General features: G+C 34.2%; 2 protein-coding genes across 2 annotated transcripts; one reads left to right on the top strand and one right to left on the bottom strand.

The window, feature by feature from the left end:
* Positions 1 to 852: 852 nt before the first annotated feature.
* On the top strand, positions 853 to 13,982 carry LOC110722378 (pectinesterase 1-like). The gene is made up of 5 exons (XM_021901643.1): positions 853 to 1,143; positions 2,650 to 2,998; positions 5,224 to 5,430; positions 5,557 to 5,798; positions 13,425 to 13,982. The coding sequence occupies exons 1-5, from the start codon at positions 1,013 to 1,015 to the stop codon at positions 13,582 to 13,584; spliced, it is 1,089 nt and encodes a 362-aa protein (XP_021757335.1). The 5' UTR covers positions 853 to 1,012; the 3' UTR covers positions 13,585 to 13,982.
* Positions 13,983 to 16,094: 2,112 nt separating this feature from the next.
* Positions 16,095 to 22,890, bottom strand: LOC110722453 (ribosome-binding ATPase YchF-like). Its single transcript, XM_021901724.1, has 8 exons — positions 22,815 to 22,890; positions 22,306 to 22,321; positions 21,970 to 22,033; positions 21,614 to 21,868; positions 20,770 to 20,916; positions 20,656 to 20,683; positions 17,913 to 17,972; positions 16,095 to 16,663 (listed from the first exon to the last, which is right to left on the bottom strand). The coding sequence occupies exons 1-7, from the start codon at positions 22,888 to 22,890 to the stop codon at positions 17,962 to 17,964; spliced, it is 597 nt and encodes a 198-aa protein (XP_021757416.1). The 3' UTR covers positions 16,095 to 16,663; positions 17,913 to 17,961.
* Positions 22,891 to 23,551: the final 661 nt, after the last annotated feature.

Below are 23,551 nucleotides of genomic sequence, written 5' to 3'. Positions count from 1 at the left end.
AAAATTTGACACGTGGTATATACCTACGAAAATCAGTCACTAACAAGTCAAGGTCTATTAGAAGAACATGGCATACCAAGGTGGGTTTGTCTTGTAATAATCAAAAGGTGGGATTGTAATTGTTAGACCACGCAAAGGTGAGATTATTTATTTCCATTTTTCCTTATTTTTTTATACATTGCAACAAAATGATATCAAATATTAAATTAAGTCATAAATATAACAAGTTTTTAATTAGATACATGGATTAGTTGTTAAACTGGTTTCATTAAAATCAATGACAATGTATGCAATCTTGCCATACATCACCCTAATATGGCATATGTGGCATCATATATATCATAAACAAATGCCAATAATATATTTTTCTCACAAAACCGGAAAATGTTAATCTCTTGCTAGACATCAATAAAATATTTTTCAATGATAGACACCAAGACTTCTTGACTAATAAAGTAGAACATTTACCACCACTACAATGGCTCCACAAATGTAAATTAAGTAATAAACAAATAGAGATATGTTTTTAGATTTCAAGCTTTAAATGATTTATTATCTTTCTTATAGTATATGTCAAACAAATGCAGAATTATTCCGTCTCTTTACATATACGAGTAGTTGAAGTTGTTTAAAATAGGTAAGTAAAAATATTGTTAAAACAAGAATTATTTCAAAAAAATTTATTCACCACAATGTGTTTGGATAAGAATGAATGAGGAAATCTTCAACTATGTAACAAACAATCATTCAATGGTATATGTCATTCTTGCCAATTAAGCTTAAAACTAACTTACTCCTATTTTGTAGAGGAATTAGTATCCTTTCTATTGTAGGTAAATTAATATTTTTAGTATAATATTATTCTAAATCTAGCCCTTTATTATAGCCATTGTTATATGGGAAGCAAATTTTAAGTTCCAATAATATTATGTTAATTGTTTCTCGTTCCATGCCTTATATATAAAAAAATATCATTTACACATTGCCTTTAGTGTTGAAAAATAAAAGAAAAATGGGAAGAAAACTTTGTATTGATTTGGCAATTTTTCTTATCAATATTCTAACGATAAATGCTCAAACTTTAATTCCAGCAAATGATGCGGAAGTTAATAAATGGTTTCAAGAATCAGTCAAACGAATTAGGTATATTTATCATCTCTTCTTTTTTCTTAAACCATTTTGATATTGACAATACAAGAAATAAAACAAAGAAAGTTATCTCTTTTGTCAATCATGTATATTTCTCAATATTTTTGCACAGATTTCTATAAGTGCAACATGTAGAAGTTGTACATTAATGTTATTAATTTTTTTTTCCTTACAATGACAGACATATAAATAAAAAATAAATAAATAAAAAAAAATAATACTCCCTCCGTCCCCGAAACTTCGACCCTTTTGGGTTGATTTCGCGGGTATTAAGAAACTTAATTGGAAGTGTAAGAGTGTATGGGGAAACTAAGAAAAGTACGTTGAAAAGGGAAATTTACATTGGAATTGCAATAAAGTAGAGAGAGAAAGTAATAAAAGTATATAGAAAAAGCAAAAGTTGCATGGGGAAGCTAATTTTGCACAAATATTATTGCAAATCAAAGGGTATTAAAATGCAAATGGGGCGATCATTTTGGGACTATAATTAGGCCAAAAGGGTCGAAGTTTCGGGAACGGAGGGAGTAAAAAAAAAGGAATGTGGAGAGATAAAGAGAAGTCAAATACTCTTAAATGTAATAATGTGACTACAATTTTTCATGTGGAAAAGATTTTTGCACTAATTTGGGATTTTAATGTAATTAAACATTACAAATAATCGTGTTATTTAAATTAAATTCTCTAATTGCACGAGAGTTAAATAATACTTTGTGTCAAATAATTGAAGATCAATCTCTTATATCATCAATATACGAATTTACGAAATTTCTCTTCACAAATAAAGTTCTCTAGCACATTTAATATCTTGAAAACGATTTTTTATAACCTGCAATCAATTTTGTTTAATGAAATTAATTTATAAGTTCTTGCACCAAACGCTTCCTTTTTCTTGTCATTCATGTCTTACTAATTTCGCACTTTAATTTCTCTCCTTTTCAATTTTCATATTCATCATTGCAGTAATTATAGAGATATTTATCTACCACTCTATTTTATCTTTTTTGGATTTTAGGTGATATTAAAAGAGTTTTTATTATATATTTATATTACGACAAGGATTAGGAGAAGATGAAAAGGGGTCAATGAGTAAATGATAAATTCATTTAAATTTAAATTGATAGATGGAGAGAGAGTAAGAGAAAGAAAATAACATTAAGAAAATTCAATTTGTTGAGTTAAAGTGAAGGTTACAAAAATTGAAGGGTCAAGAAAAGAAAAGGATTGTAATGAAAGTTAAAAGGAGAGGAGGACATACATGTGGCAGATTGGTTTGTTTATTTATGTATATAGTACAGATATAAAATTATAACTTGTCATATTAAACAATATGTATAGGTTAAGGAAGAGTGTTTTTATATACAATTTTTTCTATATGTTTGAAAGTTTAGATTATCGTTATTTACATTTTATTATCATTAGTATACACGTATGTATCTTTTATGTACTTCAATATTGAGTTATTTCTACATCATTAATTTTAATTTTAATTTTAATTTGCAGCATACAAAAAGGAACATTTGATCCTAATGTAGTAGAAGCCGAAAGTGGTGGGGTTGAAACCATAGATGTAAGACAAGATGGTAGCGGAAAATTTAAGACGATATCAGATGCTGTAAAGCATGTAAAAGTCGGAAACACTAAACGTGTAATCATAACAATTGGTCCAGGGGAGTATAAGGAAAAAGTTAAAGTTGATAGCTTTAAATCGTATGTCACTTTTTACGGAACAGATCCTAAGAATAGGCCAACTATAACATTTTCCGGTACAGCTGCAGAATATGGGACTGTGGATAGTGCAACTCTGATTGTGGAATCTGATTACTTTGTTGCTACAAATATAATCATTTCGGTACAAAAGTCCTATATCTCTTTAATTATTATGTTATAATATATCGCATTTCTTTGTGTTAAAAGTAACTGAATTTGTGCTCTTGTTATTAGTTTAGTATTCTTTAATTTTTTTCATACACAGAAGGAAGTTAAGCTTTGAGTAAATAAAAGAAAAGTTAGTAAAAATTAATTATAGCAAGGGTACATGAATATCCTTATCAGTATAAGACTAACAATTTAACATGTAAGTTAATCTACAACTTAATATGAATTGCTCTCGCCAATATGAATTACTAGTGTAATATGTGTTATGCATAAATATATCAATACTACTTATTTGAAGAATTATAAAAGATAACTAGAATTTGTGTTTCAAGTGTTGAAATGAAAATAGTGTAACGAGCACATTAGATAATATGAAGAATAATAGGTAAGAAAGAAAATGTGATGTATATCACGAGGAAGAAGAGATAAAATTGAAATGATTATTGTGAAATGAAATATAGGTTGGATATAAATTAGTAGTTTAATGTGTAGAGAGTATGGCTCATTATAGTCTACAGTGTACTTATTATTCAAGTCTTTTTTTTAATTTGTGGTTTATACACACGAGTGTACAGTGCTCATCATACACCCGGATAAATAAAAAAAAGGCGGAAAGAACATCCTGTGTTTTATAAAGAACATACATGTATTTGACAAAGAACATGGTTGTATTTGACAAAAACATGCATTACCAAAGAACATAAAGATATAATAAAAAGAATGAGATAAAAGCTTGATAAAATTTTCTGAAAAATTACACATTATTAACGGGAAAAATTTAGAAGTGATAAATAATCGAGAAGGGCCAGACCATATCATAATTTCTCGTGCTCAAACCCGTAGAAAAGTAGCGGGTTTTCGGGCTTTTTTCGAACCCAAATCGAGTTTTAACTAAAAATGCATTTTAAGGTTTGCCCAAACCCACCCTATTTCGGGCCGGATCGGGTCGGGATGTGAGTCATGCCAATGTTGATCACCTCTTAAAAAATCCTTACCAAAAATATCATTTCCCCAAAAAATAGTTTTCTATCTCTCCAAAAAAAATTCAACTTCCCATAATAATTTAGTTTTTTTTACTCTTAACATTATTTTCAATTAAAAATAATTTAAGATTTCAATATCAAATTTCAAAATACCAAATGTTAAAAAGAACATAATTTATATTGTAAAGTACATATAGTTAATACCTAAATAACACACTAATCAAACTCAACGAATGTGCGATAATAAAAGTAATTTAAATATGACATGATAATAAAAAAAATAGAATTTGGGCGTCACTACGACCTTAAAGAACATACACGCCAAATTCAAAGAACATATTTTGTATTATTAGACCCAAAAAAAAATATGTTTATCAACATATGTTAAATAACATAAGTTATAATGTAAAGAACATATAATTTTACTCAAAGAACACACTGATCACACTCAAATAACATATTAAAGGTATGTTCTTTGTCAAACATAGGTATGTTCTTTATCAAACACTATATGTTCTTTCCGCCTTTTTTTGTTTACCCGGGTGCACCATGAGCATGGTGCACCCGGGTGTATTATCTAATTTTCACTTTTTTTCAGTTTTTTTATCAAGAATTTGGTAAAAAGACAATATTATTCATAATTTTATACTTTCTCCGCTTCATTTTTGTTGACATATTTTGACTTTCGTCATCATTCACTTAAATTACTTTGAGTTCATTTTGTGATTTATTTTTCAGACAAAATTATAGCTAAGTGGAGTCTTTTTTATTTGTCTTAACGTGTGTATTCTGAACATTAATTTATTTTTATTTTTTTTCATTTTACATAATTGATGATATTATATTTTTGAAGATATGCATGGTTAACGCGCAAAAATAATGTATTAAATAATATGAAACAGACAAAGTATTAGTCAGCATACAAATATTTTTAACTATAAGTACAATTTTACATATTCAACCAATGAAATGTGAGGGGAGCGCCAATAAGTGGAAGGGTTTTCCATAATCGATGAGGAAAGAAATAGAACATGCTAATATTAATATATTATAATATAACAAAACTATGAGATAAGAATTACACTTGATAGATCAAATCTCTTTCTTGATATGATATAGCATTGTTAAATTTAAGATATTTGATATGGTATCTATTTATGAGGTTATGCTTTTCAAAGAAACTTAACTAATTATACAAAAATATTTTTTAATGAAGAATGCCGCTCCAAGACCAGATGGTAAGAGAAAGGGAGCACAAGCTGCTGCTATGAGAATATCCGGTGATAAAGCAGCATTTTACAATTGTAAATTTGTTGGATACCAAGATACTCTATGTGATGATAAAGGCAACCATTTCTTCAAGGATTGCTATATTGAGGGAACCGTTGATTTTATCTTTGGTGAAGCAAGATCTTTATACTTGGTATCTAAAAATATCTTCCACTTTAAAAAACTTCAATAGTATTAAAAAAAAAAAAATTGAAACCAATTAATGTTCTTATGCTCATTAGTAGGTTGACTAAATATGATTATTGTTTCATATTGGCAGAACACCGAGATCCATGTTCAATCAGAAGACCCTGCAGCAGTCATAACTGCACATGCAAGAAATAGTGCAGATGGAGAAGGTGGATACTCTTTTGTCCATTGCAATGTGACTGGGACAGGTAGTCATGCACTATTAGGTAGAGCATGGATGGAAGCAGCACGAGTTGTTTACTCTTATTGCACCTTCAGTGATGTCGTTAACCCCGAGGGATGGTCTGATAACTCTAAACCAGAATTTCAAAAGTAAGCATTTCTTTTCTATATAATCTATCCATTATCAATAATTTTCATAATAACCTTTATATCACTTTTACTATATGGATGAAACATGTGAAAATATAATCTTGTGATTCACTACGCAATATTGCATTTATTTGAATTAATAGGGGAAGTTAAAGTGCCCTTTTGTTGCTAAGGAGATCAAATCATAGGTATATTAAATTTCAAAAACTATATATGATCCTTAGGTTCTTATATAATTTAAAATGAGAACAAGAAACCAATTTGGGCCATTGGATTATCATAATCAGACAACCAAGATGTATCTTGTGTCATTAATGACATATTGACATATTTGTAATTTTGCAACTTTAAAAATTATAATTTACTTTTGAAGTGATGTGAATTAATTTTTAATTGATTTTATTAAATTTTACTAGATTTTCATTTAATTAATTTTTAAAATTGAAACTAACAAAAGTTTTATTAAGTTGCAAAATTACAAAAATACCATTAATGACACATGAAACATTATAGTCATTCGACTATGGTGACCTTATGACCTAGATTGGTTCTATGTTCTCATTTCATAATAATATAGAGTCTATTATTTTAATAAAAATAGAAAATAAAATTCTTGTATTGGATAATATTACCAACACCTTACATATATCAGTAGGTTTGGTTTTTTTTTTTTTTTTTCTTTTTTTTTTTCTTTTTTTTTTTTGGAAAAGGAAGATCTAACATTGTGTAATTCTTCTACACTTATATCATAGTTACATAAACTTTTAGAGGATTTTTTCCCAAATTGAGCTTTATTGGTAAATTATTTACCAAATTGGTCTCGTGGCAAAAGTATTTCCCAAACTAAGCTTCTGGGGTGAAACGCTGTCTCGGACAGCGTTTTACTCCCAATTTTTTTAAAAAAAAAATTCAAGAAGTAAAACGCTGTCTCAGACAGCGTTTTACCTTGTTGACCTGTTGGTATGTATTTTGGCAAAATATACTAGTATATTTTGCCAAATTATACTGGAATATGTATATGGGGTTTAAAACGCTGCCTCAGTCAGCGTTTTACGTTAAAGCATAAAACGCTGCCTGGGGCAGCGTTTTTCTGCTGGACTGCATCACTAGCAGCATCTGCTAGACTGCATCACCAGCAGTTTCTGCAATCTGCTGCTGCCCCTACACATCACCCTCACCCAACAGCATCAGCCTCAGCCCCACTATCAACCACCACCCCCACCACCATCAACCACCTCCCCCACCACCATCAACCACCTCCACCACCACCACCGGCCGCCACTCTCGACCACCCCTATGCAATGCAAAACACCCTAAACAATGCAAGGACATTCCCACCACCCCCATCATTAACAACCACCCCCACCACCATCAACCACCTCCCCCACCACCACCGGCCGCCACTCTCAACCACCCATAAACTACCATAAAACACCCTAAACAACGCAAGAGCATTCCCACCACCAGTCCCAACCTTTTCACCACCATCGACCACCACCGACAACCATCAAACACTGGAAACAACCCCAACAGCATGATAACCATCGTGAAACGGCACTTTAAGTGCGGGAGACCAAATATATGCTGCTTAATACATATAACGGAGATAAAAGATATAGTTTCACTAACAAAAGTCAAATTCGGACAAATAAGGGAAATAAACTTCAAATTGTACAGAGAGTCATTTAGAAAACATTTCTTGTATTAATAATGTAAGCGTTATATACAACATTGTTAAATATCTGAGTACCAAAAAAGGATCAACTAACTAATACTATCCGGACTCATGTATTGGAGTTAACTGATCTCCATCCTGTGTGTCCTCCGTCCGTCTACGAACACGCCTCGGACGCCTCGTGTAATGCTGAATGGTGGTGAATGGGTCTCGGGACGGTGGAGGAGTCAACTGGCGAGGCGATGAGTCATCCTGGCTGTGGCCGGGAGCGGTGTTATGGATGAAGTAATCCTGCCTGTGTAGAGCCCGAAGTATGACCTCCACCACTACTCTGTCCGAAGTCGAACTGTGAATGGAAGGAGTAGGGGTCATGATCGTACACAAGTGTAATGTTACGAACCTACAACCGTATGCCTGATCGAGTTCAGGGAGCGGGGGAGCATCGTATGCTGCATACTGATCGTCCTGGTCCAGCTGCCCTGGACAGTGTACAACAGGCCTACCTGGTCTCCCTACATGGATGTGCTCCCAAGCCCATAGCTGTTTTAAAAATCAAATAAAAGGTAAAGCATAAATAACGTCAAGTCATTATCAAACTAGGCTTAAGGATAATGATGAGGTTTACCTGTAGCACAACCAAAGGACCTCCAATCAGCTGTGCTCCACGCTGTGATGCTCTACACAGATGGCGATACAAGACCGCCAAACAAGCACTACCCCAACTGTATCCACGGATCTCATCCCAGTCGTGGTTTAACAGCTGCAGGTAAATAATCTGAAGATGGCTTCCGCTCTTGTTTCCAAAGAGCACGCCCAAGATGAGCAGGAACAAGTAAGCTCGGGCGTATCTCTGCACTGTGGCGTCGTCAGCATCCTGAGGTAAATATCCAAAAGTGTCGCGTAGCCAACCGGTCCTCAGCGCGCTGCCCCTGATCTCGTTTGGCTCTGGCTGAACCCCTAAAACCCGACCTACTAAACCTGCGGGGTCAAGTACCACACCCCCTGTCACCGCATTCCCATGGATGGGAAGGCGTGTGAGTATCGCGACGTCCCGTAGCGTGACTGTCGCCTCCCCCACAAGAAGATGGAAGGAGTGTGTCTCCTGCCTCCATCTCTCAACTAATGCTGTGATAAGCCCTCGATCTATTTCTCTGTAGCCCACGCGATGAATACCACCAAAGCCAACCCAGTCGACGTACTGAAGAACGCGTGGATCGACTGCCCAGCCGGACCTCAAGTGCCTGCACCCCAACATTTCCGCTATGTCCACCTGGTAATTCATTTCAAAACTGTAAATAAGGGTCAAGTATACAAAAAAATAAGACAAATTTGTACATGAAATGGCACGTGAGAAATTACCGTCTGCTCCCATATGTCAACACTCCGATGTCTATCCTACAGTGTAAGGACAGATGGGTCAAGTGGTCCTGGTATCCGATCGTGTCCGACCATGATATCTGTTCATTCAAAACAATATGGCCAAACCAATTAAAAAACAGAATTACTAGTCAATGAAATTGACATGACTGTCACAGGTAAAAGACAAAGTCGAAATATAAGTCACCAAATCTCAAATATAATCCAAGCGTTACAAATGTTACATAACGTCATTAATCAACTACTACATGAATCTACTGTTCTACTACTATAGCTAAACAAATACAAGCTTATGTTTCGGTTGATCTAGCTGGGCACGTTTTGCGATTGTGACCTTGTTGGTGACAGCGGCTGCATTTAGTCCTAGGTCGGTTAGTGTCATCCATTTCATTGCGTATGCGCTTTGACTTTGGCCGACCTTTTCCTCTTACCATGCTGGCGTCCGGGATGAGTCTAGGTCCTGTGTACTGCGTCCAAGTGGTCTCACATGGAATAGGCCAGAACTGTGGTGCATACGTGTTCATATATGCATCCGATTGCAGGAAAGGGTCCACCCACGGCCTCTCGGACAGTGAATAAGTCGCACACACTGCTAGAACATGAGAGCATGGAAGGTGGAATATCAGGGGTTTGTTGCATGTACAGGTTCTCAACTGGAAGTTAACAGTGTGTCTATGGCCTCCCTTTCTACCAACTCGCTCCCCCCTATGTGTCGTCACTTGGTAAATGTGCAGCCGACGGTTATAGGCATCCACCTTGTGGTATCTTGCTTTTGCTGTGTTCTTTTCCAAAATAGCAGTGACCTTTGGGGGTCCCTGTTTGGCCCTGGTCTCAGCAGATTCTCTTCTTAAGGTGAAGTACCTGTTAACTCTGTGGAAAGTTAACTCAACAAGGGACATAACTGGCATGAACCGAGCACCTTTCAAAACATTGTTAAATGTCTCAGAGAAGTTTGTTGTACATATCCCATGTCTGCGACCACCGTCGTGAAACAAAGACCACGTAGGAAACGACACTTGGGCAATATACTGTAACGATTTCGTACATGCTTGACCAATCGAAAACAAGTCAGCTTGCAGTTTTCTTTCTTGTCTTTGGTACGCAGCAGCCTTGAATGTATCTCTCGTGATGGTGCTTCGCACGTGAGATTTCAAGTTTGAAGCCAAGTGACGAACACAAAACCTGTGATAGGCTCGGGGTTGAGTGAATCCAATGTTAGGATCATTCATTGCTGCAATAATCCCTGCATGTCGATCAGATATAACACATAAGCCATCTCGTTGCGTAACTCTATCCCGAAGACAGCTCATAAACCAAGACCAGCTGGAAATGTTTCCCCCCTCAACCAACGCAAATGCTAGTGGAAATACTTGGAAGTTTCCATCCACACCTGTAGCAACCAAAAGTGTTCCTTTATACTTCCCATACAAGTGCGTCCCAACGATACAGATAACAGGCATACAATGTTTGAAACCATCGATACAAGGACCAAATGCCCAAAACACTCGTTCAAATACTTCCATGTTGCTGGTATACCTACCCTCCACTAGAGCTTTGTGTTTCCATATGACTACGGTTCCCTGGTTTGACTGTTGCAGTGCTTGCATGAACTGAGGAAGTCTGCTGTAAGAACTCTCCCAATCCCCAAAAATTTGAGTGATGGCTTTGTCCTTGGCATACCATGCTCTTTTATACGGAACTTCAAAATGGAATTGCTTGGAGATGAGTTCCTGAATGAATTCAACTTTTAAAGTCGGATCTTTCTGCATAAAGGACTTCACAAACTCAGATATTATGGACGAATCCAAGTGTGGGTGATCATTAGATAGTAATTCGGTAACACAGTTCTCCCGATGCGGGCCTTTGTATGTGACTATGGTGAAGCCACGCGAGTGCTCACTTGTCCTGGTACCCCTTAGAGACCATCCACATTTCTTCTTGCAACGCAGATGAAGGACACTCTCATTTGAGGTCACTGTGGTGTAGAATTGATTTCTCTGTATAAAATACATCTTCACCATTTCTTGAAGCGTTTTCTTACTGTCAAAGTACATCCCCTTCTCGAATTCTCCCCCTGGAACAAATGATGTATGACTCCCTGAATTGGCCCAATACTCATCAACTTCATAATTCTCATTTATCTGACTAAACTAGGGTACTGCAGTTCTAACCAAGGGCTCATTAATTTCCATATGCCCATCTTCAAGATCCATGTCATCAAGCCCATCATACTCCTCCCCATTATCATCCTCATCATCTGTATCCGCATACACATCGTACACCGACAATTCGTTATTCACAATATTATCAAAATGACTTGGGTCTTCTTGAGACGGTGATTCTTGAACCTCATCTCGCATCGGTGACGGAGCCACGGTGTTTGATGTCGAAGGACCGGATTGGCCGAACATTGTCACACAGCCCCCCGCATGTGCAGGTGATGCTATATGAGGACTAAACGACATCTGAAATTGATCATCATGCAGCAAGCGACTGAAAGTTCCCATCCCATATTCATTCGATGGAATGTGGTTTGAAGGGCCTTGGAAGGACGCGGTGTTGTAATCAGAGACATATGTAGGATGTTGTTCTGCCCAAGTACTTTGTTGGGTACATATAGGCACTGTATCTACATATATCTCATTGGGAACACCCTTCATTGTAACAATGCTTCTCAAAGCTTTTAAATGTTTGTTTGTGGAGACAGGTAACACTTGAACCCCATGCCCAGTCTCACACCTCATTTTAAGGTTCAGTTCAGCATTCATTGGGTTTGAGCCGATACTACTGTGAACCTCATTCATCAGATCATTCACAGTCATGTTCGGTTCAAGTGTTATAAGTTCCATATTCCCTTCACTGTACTCAACATTTGATCCATCGCACATAATTTCACCTCCCCACCGGCATAACAACACTACATTTTGTGAAGCCATATTTTACATACCAACCAAAACACATTTAAGGATAATCGAATTCTAAAACAACGTCAAAAAACCCTAATTTAACAATACATAACATACATAGCTTTGATAATGGAAAGTTATATCAAATTTCGAGAACCTACATGTGTAGCTAATATGACAATAATGAAACAAGTCCATTCTCATTATCAACATTTTCATCACCAATTTCATTAACTCTTAGTACCGCATACAACTATCAACATACTAATACCGAATTACCATCAACAATTTTATCATTTTTTTCACAATAATAGACCACATTACCATCAAGAATTTCATCAAAAACAAACCACATTATCATTGACAATTTCATCAACAATTTCGTCGACAATTTAATCAACAATTTCGTCTATATTTTTCCTCAACAATGTACCACATTATCATTAATAATTATCAACAATTTATCACATTTCATTACTAATTAGCAACAAATTAATACAATTTACATCACAATTTGCTACAACATACAACAACTATCTACTACCAACTATTCAATATAAAATTCAACAATGTACTACGAATTTAGGGTTTACCCGGATTTAAAGAGTGAGTGAGACAATGTCGGCAACAACTTCCGTTCACTTTGGCGGAGGCAGGGGCGGCAGCAGCGGCGGCACGGCAAGGGAGGCGTTGGCAACGGCAGTGGTTCTTTGTTGGTGACAGTGAGAGTTAGTGAGAGAGACAGAGAGTGTAAGTTGCGTGAAAGAGATTGAGAAAAAAAGGCCTGGAATTCGTTATAATTCCCGCAAGAAACGCTGCCTCAGACAGCGTTTAATGTACAGATAAAAACGCTGCCTCAGGCTGCGTTTTATGCTTGTACAATAAACGCTGCCTGAGGCAGCGTTTCATTTAAAGATATAAACACTGCCTCAGGCAGCGTTTATTTGTATAAAACAGGTATGAAATACAAAGTTTGAGAAAAAAGTCAAACTACCATAAAACGCTGTCTCAGGCAGCGTTTTATGTCTTGAATTTTTTTTTAAAAAAACTGAGTGTAAAACGCTGTCCGAGACAGCGTTTCACCTCACAAGCTTAGTTTGGGAAATACTTTTGCCACGAGACCAATTTCGTAAATAATTTCCGTATAAAGCTCAATTTGGGAAAAAATCCACTTTTAGAATTCTATATTTATTTTGCATTCAACATTTTTAGCTACATCATATACAACGTACATGAATTGCTAAGCATTCATATTGAAATAAATGAAAAAAAAATTAAAGGTTTGAATAAAAAAACATACAATCACATGCATGTAGTGTGCTTTCATGAAAAAAAAAAATTAAATAAATAAATAAATTGCGTGTTGTCTATTACTTAGCTGCTTTATTTTCATCAATGTAAAAGTTTAATTAATTACAAAAAAAAATGTTAACCACGATTGATCAACTCAAAGATACATGTGCTACATTTGGTACACTAGTTGTCAATAGTGATTAATCTATTACATCCTTATTTACAACATAAAGACGAAGTAACTTTGTCATAAATAATCAATTTCATTCTATATATGATACCAAATTTATTTCTTGAAAATGTTGATGTTAGATTATCCATCTAATGATATTATGATTTTATTGAGATTTCTAATCATTTAATATGGGTATGTAGGACTGTATTTTTTGGAGAGTACAATAATAAAGGACCTGGTGCATCTCTTGCAAAAAGAGTTCCATATACTAAAAAATTGACGGATGTAGAGGCCAAAACATTCATCAGCTTGGATTACATTGAAGCTCCTAAATGGTTACTTCCACCTCCTAGACTATGAAATTTGTTAACATAGTAGATATAAGGGGAGAAAAGGACTCAATAAACTATTTTATAAGAGCTTCATGTAGTATTTCTAGTCACTTAGGCTCTTGTTGGACAAATTCCTATAAGATTGACTTGGAGGCTATGCCTAATCATTTTATCTCTATTATTGTATTTTTCCTTTACTTATAAATTCTCATACTTAGATCCTTTAATTTTTGTATCTCTAATATATATAGTTTATAATGTACCATTATTATAATTGCATTATAATAGAAATATTATATAGTTTCTGGCGCCTGCCAGGGTTCAGGGCCAGAAAGAGCCCAACTTCTTTCAGCTTTTATATTTAAGTGTTATGTATAATAAATACTCGTACATAATAACCATAATATTGCGTTTGGCTAGATGGTTTAATGATTTATACGTATGTAGATCTGTTCCAATCTTATGTAGGTCGTGGGTTTGAGACCCGTTACCTTATTTTTACATTTTAAATTACATTTTAAATTACCTTTTCTAGTTTTCATTTATTTATTTATTATTATTTTTGTAAAGTAACCTTCTCTTATCTAATTGTTTATTCAAGAGACAATTTTTTTTCTTCATTATCTTATTTTTTTAGAGTTTATACTTCAATTCCATGAGTTCCACCAAAGACCCATTGGAATCAGACACGAAGTACAACATAGAAGTATTATGAAAACTTTTTTTTAGAGCTATAAAAGTATTATTCAATGAATAATAATATCTTAAATATAGTTGCACTCTAAATTTTTGTTCAAAAGTAAAATTGCTAAGTTATTGAACTGTGCAAATTAGTATCCATTTTCACTTGTTGGAGAGGTCGATCATGATGTCATGTTAGTTTTAGCACACAAGACATTTGTATGATTGTATATCTATAGAGAGTTATCGGTGATACACTTTATTTTTTAAAAAATATTAAATATATTTATTAAATTTGCATTATTTATAGTCTAAAAATTTACTCACATCGTTTTTTTAGAGATATCATTATAAAAATAAACTAATAAAAATTATGCAATAAAATATGTCACGTATTTTTTTAGAGATAACATTACAAAAATAAGATAAGTGAATCATAGAGTTACACTTGTTAGCTCCACATTAATCTGTTTGTCTTATAATATAATATATTCACCAAAATTATCATATTGGAAATGTATTCCATTATTTAGAATCAATCAAAGTAATGATTTTGAAATCAATATAATTTATATAATAGAAACTAAACAAAATGCAATAAAATAGGTCAAGTATTTTTTTAGAGATAATATTACATAAATAAGACAGGAAAAGCCGCTCCACATTAATCCACTTGTCTTAGGCCCTGTTCACTTCACCTTATTTTTGCTAAATTGAAATTTTTTTACTGAACTGAAATTATTTTTGCTGAACTAAAATTGTTTTTGCTGAATTATTTTTGTTGAACTAAATTTTTTTTTTGCTGAACTGAAATTATTTTTGCTGAACTGAAATTAATTTTACAGAATTGAAATTATTTTTGCTGAAGTGAAATTAGTTTACTGATTTTCTGTTGTATTTCTTCTATAAAGTTACTGATTTTTACTGAAGTGAAATTATTTTTACTAAACTGAACTAATTTTTACTAAACTGAAATTATTTTTGCTAAACTGAAATTATTTTTACTGGGCATAAATTAATTTTACTGAATATTATTTTTCAAGGTGAAGTGAACAAGACCTTATAGTATAACATATTCATGATTGTTTGAAAATTATAAGAAAATGTGAAAAATGTAACAAATATTAGCTCATTCACCATATATATAAAAGAAAATTAACGATTTTTTTTTAACTATATGAGTAAAGGAAATAAAGGAAAGGAAGGGTAGGGAAAAGAAAGAAACTATATCATCTAATATTTGGTTTGATATTAGTAAAAGAAGGGGATTTAGAGAAATCTATCGTTTGGTATGATATTAGTAAAGGAAGGAAAGGGAAGGGAAAACTAATTTTAAGTTTAATAGATTTAATTTCTTTATTTCCTATCAAATGCCTCCAATGTTGGGATAAAAAGAAAGGGAAGATTTTGTGAAGGGAGCTTTTTTTTCCATTTCCCTTCATTTCTTATCAAGTCCCGTTTAATTTTTAAATCCAGACATAGGAATCTATATTTTTCCTTTCCTTTCATTTCTTTTCCGTTCTTCCTAATTCCTCCCAACCAAAAAGGGCCTACATTAAAAATATTCCAAATTAGAATTTTTTTTAAAACTTTTTTTCTTTGAAACCATAATTTTTTTTAAAGCAATTTTGACTCTTATTTGATTCAAAAAGCTTTGTTTGAATGCGTTTGACTTTCATTTAATTCAATTAGCTTTGTTGACTGCATTTGACTTTCATTTAATTCAAAAAGCTTTGTTTAAGTGTGTTTTGACTTTCATTTGATTCAATTAGCTTTGTTGACTGTATTTGACTTTCATTTGATTCAAAAAGTTTTGTTTGAATGTATTTGACTTTCATTTGATTCAATTAGCTTTGTTTAATGCATTTGACTTTCATTTGTTTAATTGGAAAATGCAAAGAACACAAGGGATCAAAGGGAGTAGAACACTATTCCAACTAAATCATCGACTCATGAACGAGAACTATGGGCTAAATTCTGAATTCTTATATAGTTTTAAGCCTTTTATTTTTTATTTTTTAAAAAATGCTGCTTTTGTTTATAGACTATCTTTCAGCATGCAATGCGATATATAAAATTAGTAGCATCTATTCTTTATTATTCTATCTTCCTTTGATCGATAATTCAATTATCTCTGGCCTTTATACATTGAATAACTGAAATAAGTATATAATGAATGTACGAATTAATTGCTTCTTTGACAAAATTTGGTGACTACTCAATGAATCTACCTCACTTTTGAGGTCAGGCTCCCACAGTTCAAGAATGTAGTGATGTGCTTGTACAACTTGTCAGCAACATCGTTTTTCTGCTGTAACTGACAGGTAACAAATCCATCTGCTCCGGCGATAATGTGATCAAACATTGAAGCGAAACAACATGACATCTCCTTCTTGTACAACATATTCCTTCCCTTCAGATCTCAACTGCAATACATGAAAGCAATAAACCAATGAGTAACATCTCTCACCATCAAGGATTTGATAATAAAATCCAATTTCACCATGTTGACGGAGAAAACTATTTAATCACTAGATTAAGATCAATTACCAAGCAAGGCTTGGTTTAGTTGGTGAAGAATTCACCTTGTAACTTTGAGGTAACAAGGTCGAATCCTTCGAACTGCGGTACTTGAGAGTGAGGATCTCTTACCCATTCCCCTCACTTTCAAGTACTTGACCCGAAAAACTGGACCAAAAAAACTATGAGAGTTGAACAGGATGTGTAATTGTAGCACATCACTGTAGTTGTGGTATAGTATGACCTATGAATTCTAATAAAGTTGGGTTGATTTATAATTTCCATTACATATGGAATTGACTCAAATGCTATGGGATAGAACAGACCTCAATACATGAAAGTAAAGATGGGAGCCCAACACGTTCAAATTGGATCTAAGGTAATTAATTAACTTACAATAAGAGTACCAACACTGCCAAAACTAAGGATAAAGGGCCTCAACTAGGATTATTGACTGCCCTTGAAATTGTGTTTTGATACAATGCAAATATACAAATGTGTGTGGGTATGTTTGCTTGAGCTCATGTGTATCAGTACTACCTTGGGAGAAGGGGTAAGCTGAGGGCTCGAAGAAGGGGAAGGATGGACAGAGAAGACTTCAAAGTCAGCAAATGCGTTAATGGAGTTTACGCTACAAGAATTTGCTATGCAACTACTTCACTAAGAAATAATTGAAATTTAAGGTTTACTGGCACAAGAACTACCATTGGAGCTTCTGACGATTGATAAGGAGAAAAGATAATGTCAGTTTCATAAATCAAAGGAGCTTGTATGAAAGCATCAAGGGAAATAATATATGTGCTTTATTCAGTAGTTGATGCCATACAGGGGAATAGGCCAAGGAAATATCATGAGAGAATGAGAGCTTTAGTGAAACATTAAGACTCATAATGTCAAGGAAAGCAGGCAGTATACTTTTTGTCTAAATCAGTTCGTATAATTTATAGAAAAATTACATCACTAGCAGTCTGTGCGTAGTTCTTCAAACTGAATAACATTTTTGATGTGCAAAATATTAACCACCATTTTATTGGTATTCAGTAATTTTTTTTTTTTTTTTTGAAAGAAGGTATTCAGTATATTTGATTGCAAGTATTTCACATGTTAGTTATGAAAAATGATTCATGTAAAGAAGCATTAAGTTAATGTACTAACCAGTCCTTTCTCCCTTGCAGCCGCAAGCGAACCGGCAGCAACAAAATCTTCATATGCAACCTGAAGAATAAAAAGATGAAATTATAGGATGTGGAATAGACCTTGACACAAAAGATTGGAAGTACAGTAGAAGACAACAAAGGATGTTATGTAGACTTGTCAATAGAGACTTTCTCTTTCTGCAAACACTTTTAAGGGGCTTTTAAAAACCGGTATTGTTTATGAAAGAAAAAAAAAATCTCTAATAGATTAACAATTCAACTCAACAGACAGTAGTGGTTAATGAAAACAATTGTTTTTTCTTAATTTTGCCAACAAAAAATATATACAACGGTACTACACCATGGATACCCCAATTATAAAAATAGTACACTCCTGACTAGACTACAGGCCAACCCTAGGCCTAGTATTTGTCAACAGCACAACCCAGCCCATGACTTGCAAAATGGCACATATATTATATTAAGCTTCGCTACACAAGCCTAGCTCCTAATTCTAGGCGAAATTGTTGCTTTGACTTACCCATTACATCTGACCTCCTACTAACAACCGTATTAGTTGTCTACTTTAGTTGTATAAATACGAAAGGCATTTCCGCTAGAAGCAATGATGACTAGAGCATTGTGTCTGAGGATCATCCACAGACTTTGGGGAATAATTGCTTCCCCCATAGGACATATTCATGTTGGAGCCAATTGATGCAATTTAGAATCAGAATTCCAAGGGTTTTGTATTTGATTTTTGCAGGAAAAATGTAGAAATACTAATAGTTATAGCATCCGCTTAAGGATTCCTTTTGAAACACCCATCAATAAATCGCCACCATGACCTTCATAAGGCTCAAAACATGTTAGCTGATGTTGACGCCAAGTGAAAAAATGTACATATCAAACTATGAAGATAGATTTCACGGAAAGCCTTTATGGTTCTTGTATTCAACTATAAGTAAACTAATTTCCATATCAATTCCAATTAATAATTTTGGGCTGTACTGGAACCTGGCGTGATGCCTAATGTTCTTAACAGACACCAAAATGTTGTTAAGCAGAGTAAATTTGCTTTATGGTGTCTATATTTCTAAATTTTTCTTCTCTATTGTTTTGGAGCAAATTGTTTCAATTAATTTTCGATTTTTAGCTTGAGGTAATTAAGAAGTTAGAATATCTAAAGTTCTTGAAGCAACATGAGTTCTTTTTACTACAAAAAAAAAAATACAGAGTAAAAATATGTGATGGTATCATTCTCAGTTTTCTCTCTTATTCGAGCAAACTATTAATTTATTTGTTGATGCTGATAAGTTCATCTATTATAAATTTTTTTGTGGTCCCTTAAGTTTCAACTTTATTTTGTCCTTTAATTTTATCTTTTTACGTAGATTTTCAGTCTCCAATTCATATCTTTGAACATGAATATATATTTAATTGTGTATGAGTGCAAATTATAAAGGTTATATATAGAGCTAGTCATTTACGATTTGTTTGGAGAGGGATAGAGGAGGAGAAAGGGGAGAGAAAAGAAAGGGAAGAAAAAGGTGAGCTTCATTTTCCCTCCAAATCTCTCCAATTATGAAGGAATTATGCTTATTAAAGGGAGAGGGAAAATAGATCCCTCCCTCTCCTTCCCTTTCCTTCCCCAAATTCTTTGCCCAAACAAGAAAGATTTGTCCTCCTTACTTTCCCTTCTCTTCTTTTCCTTCCATTTTCTTCTATCAAAACAAAGTGTTAATAAATCAGACTTGGTCGGACTCTACAAAGGAAGTAACTCCGATCCGCCTTCCATCAGATTCAGACACTTTTTGTTAGACTCAGATTCATGCATTTTATTATTGGACTCGAATGGGACTTTTTTCTTCGATTCGGACCAGATGCATAATAAATTGCCATCTCTACTCTACATGACTACATTTTTCCTTACATATACACCACAATATGTGGGTGAAAAAGAATGTGTTAATACAGTTAAAACCTCTACAAATGGCACAATATATAAGGATTTGTGGCAGTATACTTCTTCCATTCTTTTATGTTCTACTCAATAGATACAAAATTTAAGAAAGTAGTGAAGAATGTGAGGGGGTGTAAGATAAAGTAGGATAGAGTAAGAGAGAAAATGTAAAAATTATGTAAGAAAAACGGAAATTAAGTAAGAGATAGTGTGTAGGTAGATGTAATTATTGTGGGGTTATATGTTTAAGATGGTGAAAGAGGTAAACCAAATAGAATAGAGCAAAGTGAGTTGAACAAAAAAGAACTAAGTAAAATGAAAAGTGAGAAGAACAAAAAACGATCAGAGGGATTATTAAGGAAAAGAGAATGTGCAGGCTAAACGTACATAAAATGGCATATAAAGTTTACCAAAACAGAAGCTTCCAAAAGGGTAGAACTTCATAGAACGGCTTTTAAACAGATGTATGTTTGGGTTTTGAAAACATAAACTTTTCTAGTTAACTAGGGCGGCTAACGCACGCGATGTGCACGCCATGGCTAGCCATGTCCAAGGAGCTCTTTTGGTTTTGCCTTGTGTCACAAATTTAGTTGTTGGCAGATGAAGGGAAATATACTATTCTTTAGAGTTAAAAAAAAGAGGCATTTAACATTAATGAGGGCAAATAAGTAAATAAACATTTTAGAGGGTATAATTATCCAAACAATATTCAGATGAGTTATTTCAAACTTTTTGAAAAGAAGGGGTAATGAAATGAACTTCCCCTGGTTTATGATTTTGAAAGAACCAAAAATCTTACCTGAAAGAATTGTCCATGCTTTTGTTTCCTACATAAAAGAAGAATGATTATTGAGCTTATTGGAAAATATCTGGAACCCAAAAACATTATAGAAACCAAAATAATCTGCATTACCTTCTCTCCAGAAGTAAAATATGTTCGCAAACCCAAAAGGCTATATGTTGCTCTAATAAGATTTCCTAGACCACTTTCACTGACTCCAAGAGATTTTAAGTATTCTACTCTATCCTCAGATGGAAGTTCAGTAAGTTCTGCCTCAACCTACAAATATATCCCATGTTAGTTCATATCAGAATTGCAGAATTTCAAAGGATTATGAGTGTGATGTACCCTGTAATTTCCAACCAAATAATCACATGGTAGTGGCGGATCCAAAAAAAATATTTAACGGGGTCAAAATACATTTGATAAATTTTTATGGGGTCGTTTGATTAAAAATATAAGCAATTTTTATAAGAAAAAAATTTAATTTGATAAGAATTTTTTTTTAATATTCAAGTGGGTTCAAGGGACCCCACTTAATATCTTTGCATCACATGGCATATGGGTGATGGGTCCATTTCCAGTTTTCCACCTTAAAACTTATAATTAACCAAAGATTGTAAAATACCAAGTAAAAAGAAACATGTGCATTATATCCAAAATAAACTAAAATAACACATTACTATAAGAGAGGTACATTTGACTGAGATCCCTCTTACAAAAGGGCCTTACTTTGTAAACTTTATGCCAACAATAGATTGTAAATTAGATAGTTAAATTATGGAGTTGGGAGAGAGAAAGTTATGAAACAACACCTTAATCTAGTGAAATTATTTGTTTTGGTGATATATAATGAATCAAAAGTACATGTACCAACTCAGGCTTAACAAAGTTCAAGATCTATCATCAATATAATATCTACATAATCCATGCAGATAGATCAAATTAAAGGTGCTTTTTTACTGGTTTACTAAACCTGTGCTGAGACAGTCACCACTCCTGATTGCAAGTCCGATGCAAGTTTTGCTACTTCTTGGACAAAAGGATTCTTTTCAGGATCAGCCACTTCAGACTCTGCTACATTTGCAACATAAATTACCGGTTTCATCGTAAGCAAACAAAGGTGCCTTATAGCATCCTTTTCAGGATCTGATAAGGTAACTGATCGTGCTGGTTTTCCATCCATAAGCACCTGTTGAATCTTTTCCAGTGCAGATCTTTCTGCTTCCTCCTGAATGTACCAAAAATTGGAGCGAATATTCGATCAGCTTCTATATTAAACAAAAAAGTAATTGTACAGCTTGATAATTATGTAATAATAATTTTAATTACCTTTGCTTTCGTTTGTGAATCTTTTGCCTTGCTTTTTTTAAGTTTATCCAATCTTTTTTCCAATCTGCATTCAGAAAATTATTCAACATCCAGAGATGCAAATTAGATCCATCATAATTCTCTGCTCTTTTTTATAGACAGAGACCTGAGTCGTCTTAAGTTGTAATAACACCTTTTAGATTAATTAAATTATTGTAAACCATTATGAGCAGTTAGAGGACTTAGATCCAACATAAGCACTGTAACAACTAAAGTTCCAATCAGATTAAGGAGTAAGGCAAAATAGCCTCTTCACTAATGTAAGAGTACAACAGTTTAATCTAAAGTCTAAATTACCTTACAATATCTGCTCCTTTATATAGACAAAGACTTGAGTCAGCTTAAGTTGTAACCACGCTTATTAGATCAAATCACAAGCGTAAACCATTATGAGCAGTTAGATGACTTAGATCCAACATACGCACTGAGCAACTAAGTTCCAATCAGATTAAGGAGTAAAGTAACCTATTCACAAATGTACGAGTACAACAGTTTAATCTAAAGTCTAAATTCCCTTACAACCACCTCTCCTTCCTTCCCTTCCTCAAACAACTACCATCCCAGAGTAAACATTAAAAACCAGCCCATACCAAATTACCAGATATGGAATGCCCGATCTAAACCCGAAGTGACATGACGTCATTCTAATCAGCCTCTAACTAATCAACTCCTAAAACAGTATCACTTATACCTAAAGAATTATCAGCATGTTAATTAACAACAGAGTCAATAATAACCCAACCTCAACCCAACTAAACCGAACCAAACCAAATATCTCATCACCCAAATGCTTTCCAAACATTAACCCACGCCCACCTTAATCTGTTTTCCACTCCTAGGAAAAAGCCTCATTAGAGGAAGTGGAGTTACAGTTTGGTGCATGATTAGTAGCAAGCAAAAAAATTTAGTATTGGGTACTGTTTCGGGGTTTTTGGAGTCCCTCGGGAGAATTACAATTCCAAAAATGCGCGTCGACCGTCTGTACCTGCAAAACCACGGAAACTCTGGTTGGGTGGAGTTCCGCCTCCGACGATCAAGTTAGAACGTTTCCGAATGTATTAAAGCGCGGAATGTAAAGGTTTTTCTCTCTGATTCAGAGAGAATTCTGCAACTAATATTGCTCAATTTTGTGTTTGTTTTTATGAATATGTAATAAATGAGGATTTTCCTCTATTTATAGTGTAAGGGGATCAGTTCCCCTTTTAGGGTTAAGGTGCCACGTGTCGGCAGAGGATTGGATCCCATTGGGCCTCCTGAGGCTGATACGTGTCAGCATGCCATTGGGCCACGTGGACAGGGTATTTTTACCCTAAACATTTGCCCCTCACAGGTTTGACATGGCTTGCCACGTGGCACCTGTGACAGGTGTCACATTCTGGGAAGGTGACGGTTCGTCTCCTTCCCTCTCTTTTTTTTTTTTTTTTTAAATTCGAATTTCAAATTTGAATGAGAAGTGACGGTTCGCCTTCTGGGGTTCTCTATAAGTAGAGACCCCCCTCCTCTCATTTTCACAATTTGCAAATTTTTAGTTTTTGAAAGAATT

The sequence above is a fragment of the Chenopodium quinoa genome, unplaced genomic scaffold (genome assembly GCF_001683475.1).
Source record: "Chenopodium quinoa cultivar QQ74 unplaced genomic scaffold, ASM168347v1, whole genome shotgun sequence".
Lineage (NCBI taxonomy): Eukaryota > Viridiplantae > Streptophyta > Magnoliopsida > Caryophyllales > Amaranthaceae > Chenopodium > Chenopodium quinoa.
This window is presented reverse-complemented; position numbering and strand designations above follow the sequence as displayed.

Coding starts and splice junctions, on each gene's coding strand:
- LOC110722378 (XM_021901643.1), top strand. CDS start 1,013: ATGGGAAGAAAACTTTGTATTGATTTGGCAATTTTTCTTATCAATATT. Junction 2,999..5,223: donor CTACAAATATAATCATTTCG/GTACAAAAGTCC, acceptor TTTTTAATGAAG/AATGCCGCTCCAAGACCAGA. Junction 5,431..5,556: donor AAGCAAGATCTTTATACTTG/GTATCTAAAAAT, acceptor TCATATTGGCAG/AACACCGAGATCCATGTTCA.
- LOC110722453 (XM_021901724.1), bottom strand. CDS start 22,890: ATGCACCAAACTGTAACTCCACTTCCTCTAATGAGGCTTTTTCCTAGG. Junction 21,869..21,969: donor ATTCACAAACGAAAGCAAAG/GTAATTAAAATT, acceptor TGGTACATTCAG/GAGGAAGCAGAAAGATCTGC. Junction 20,917..21,613: donor TGGTGACTGTCTCAGCACAG/GTTTAGTAAACC, acceptor ATATATTTGTAG/GTTGAGGCAGAACTTACTGA.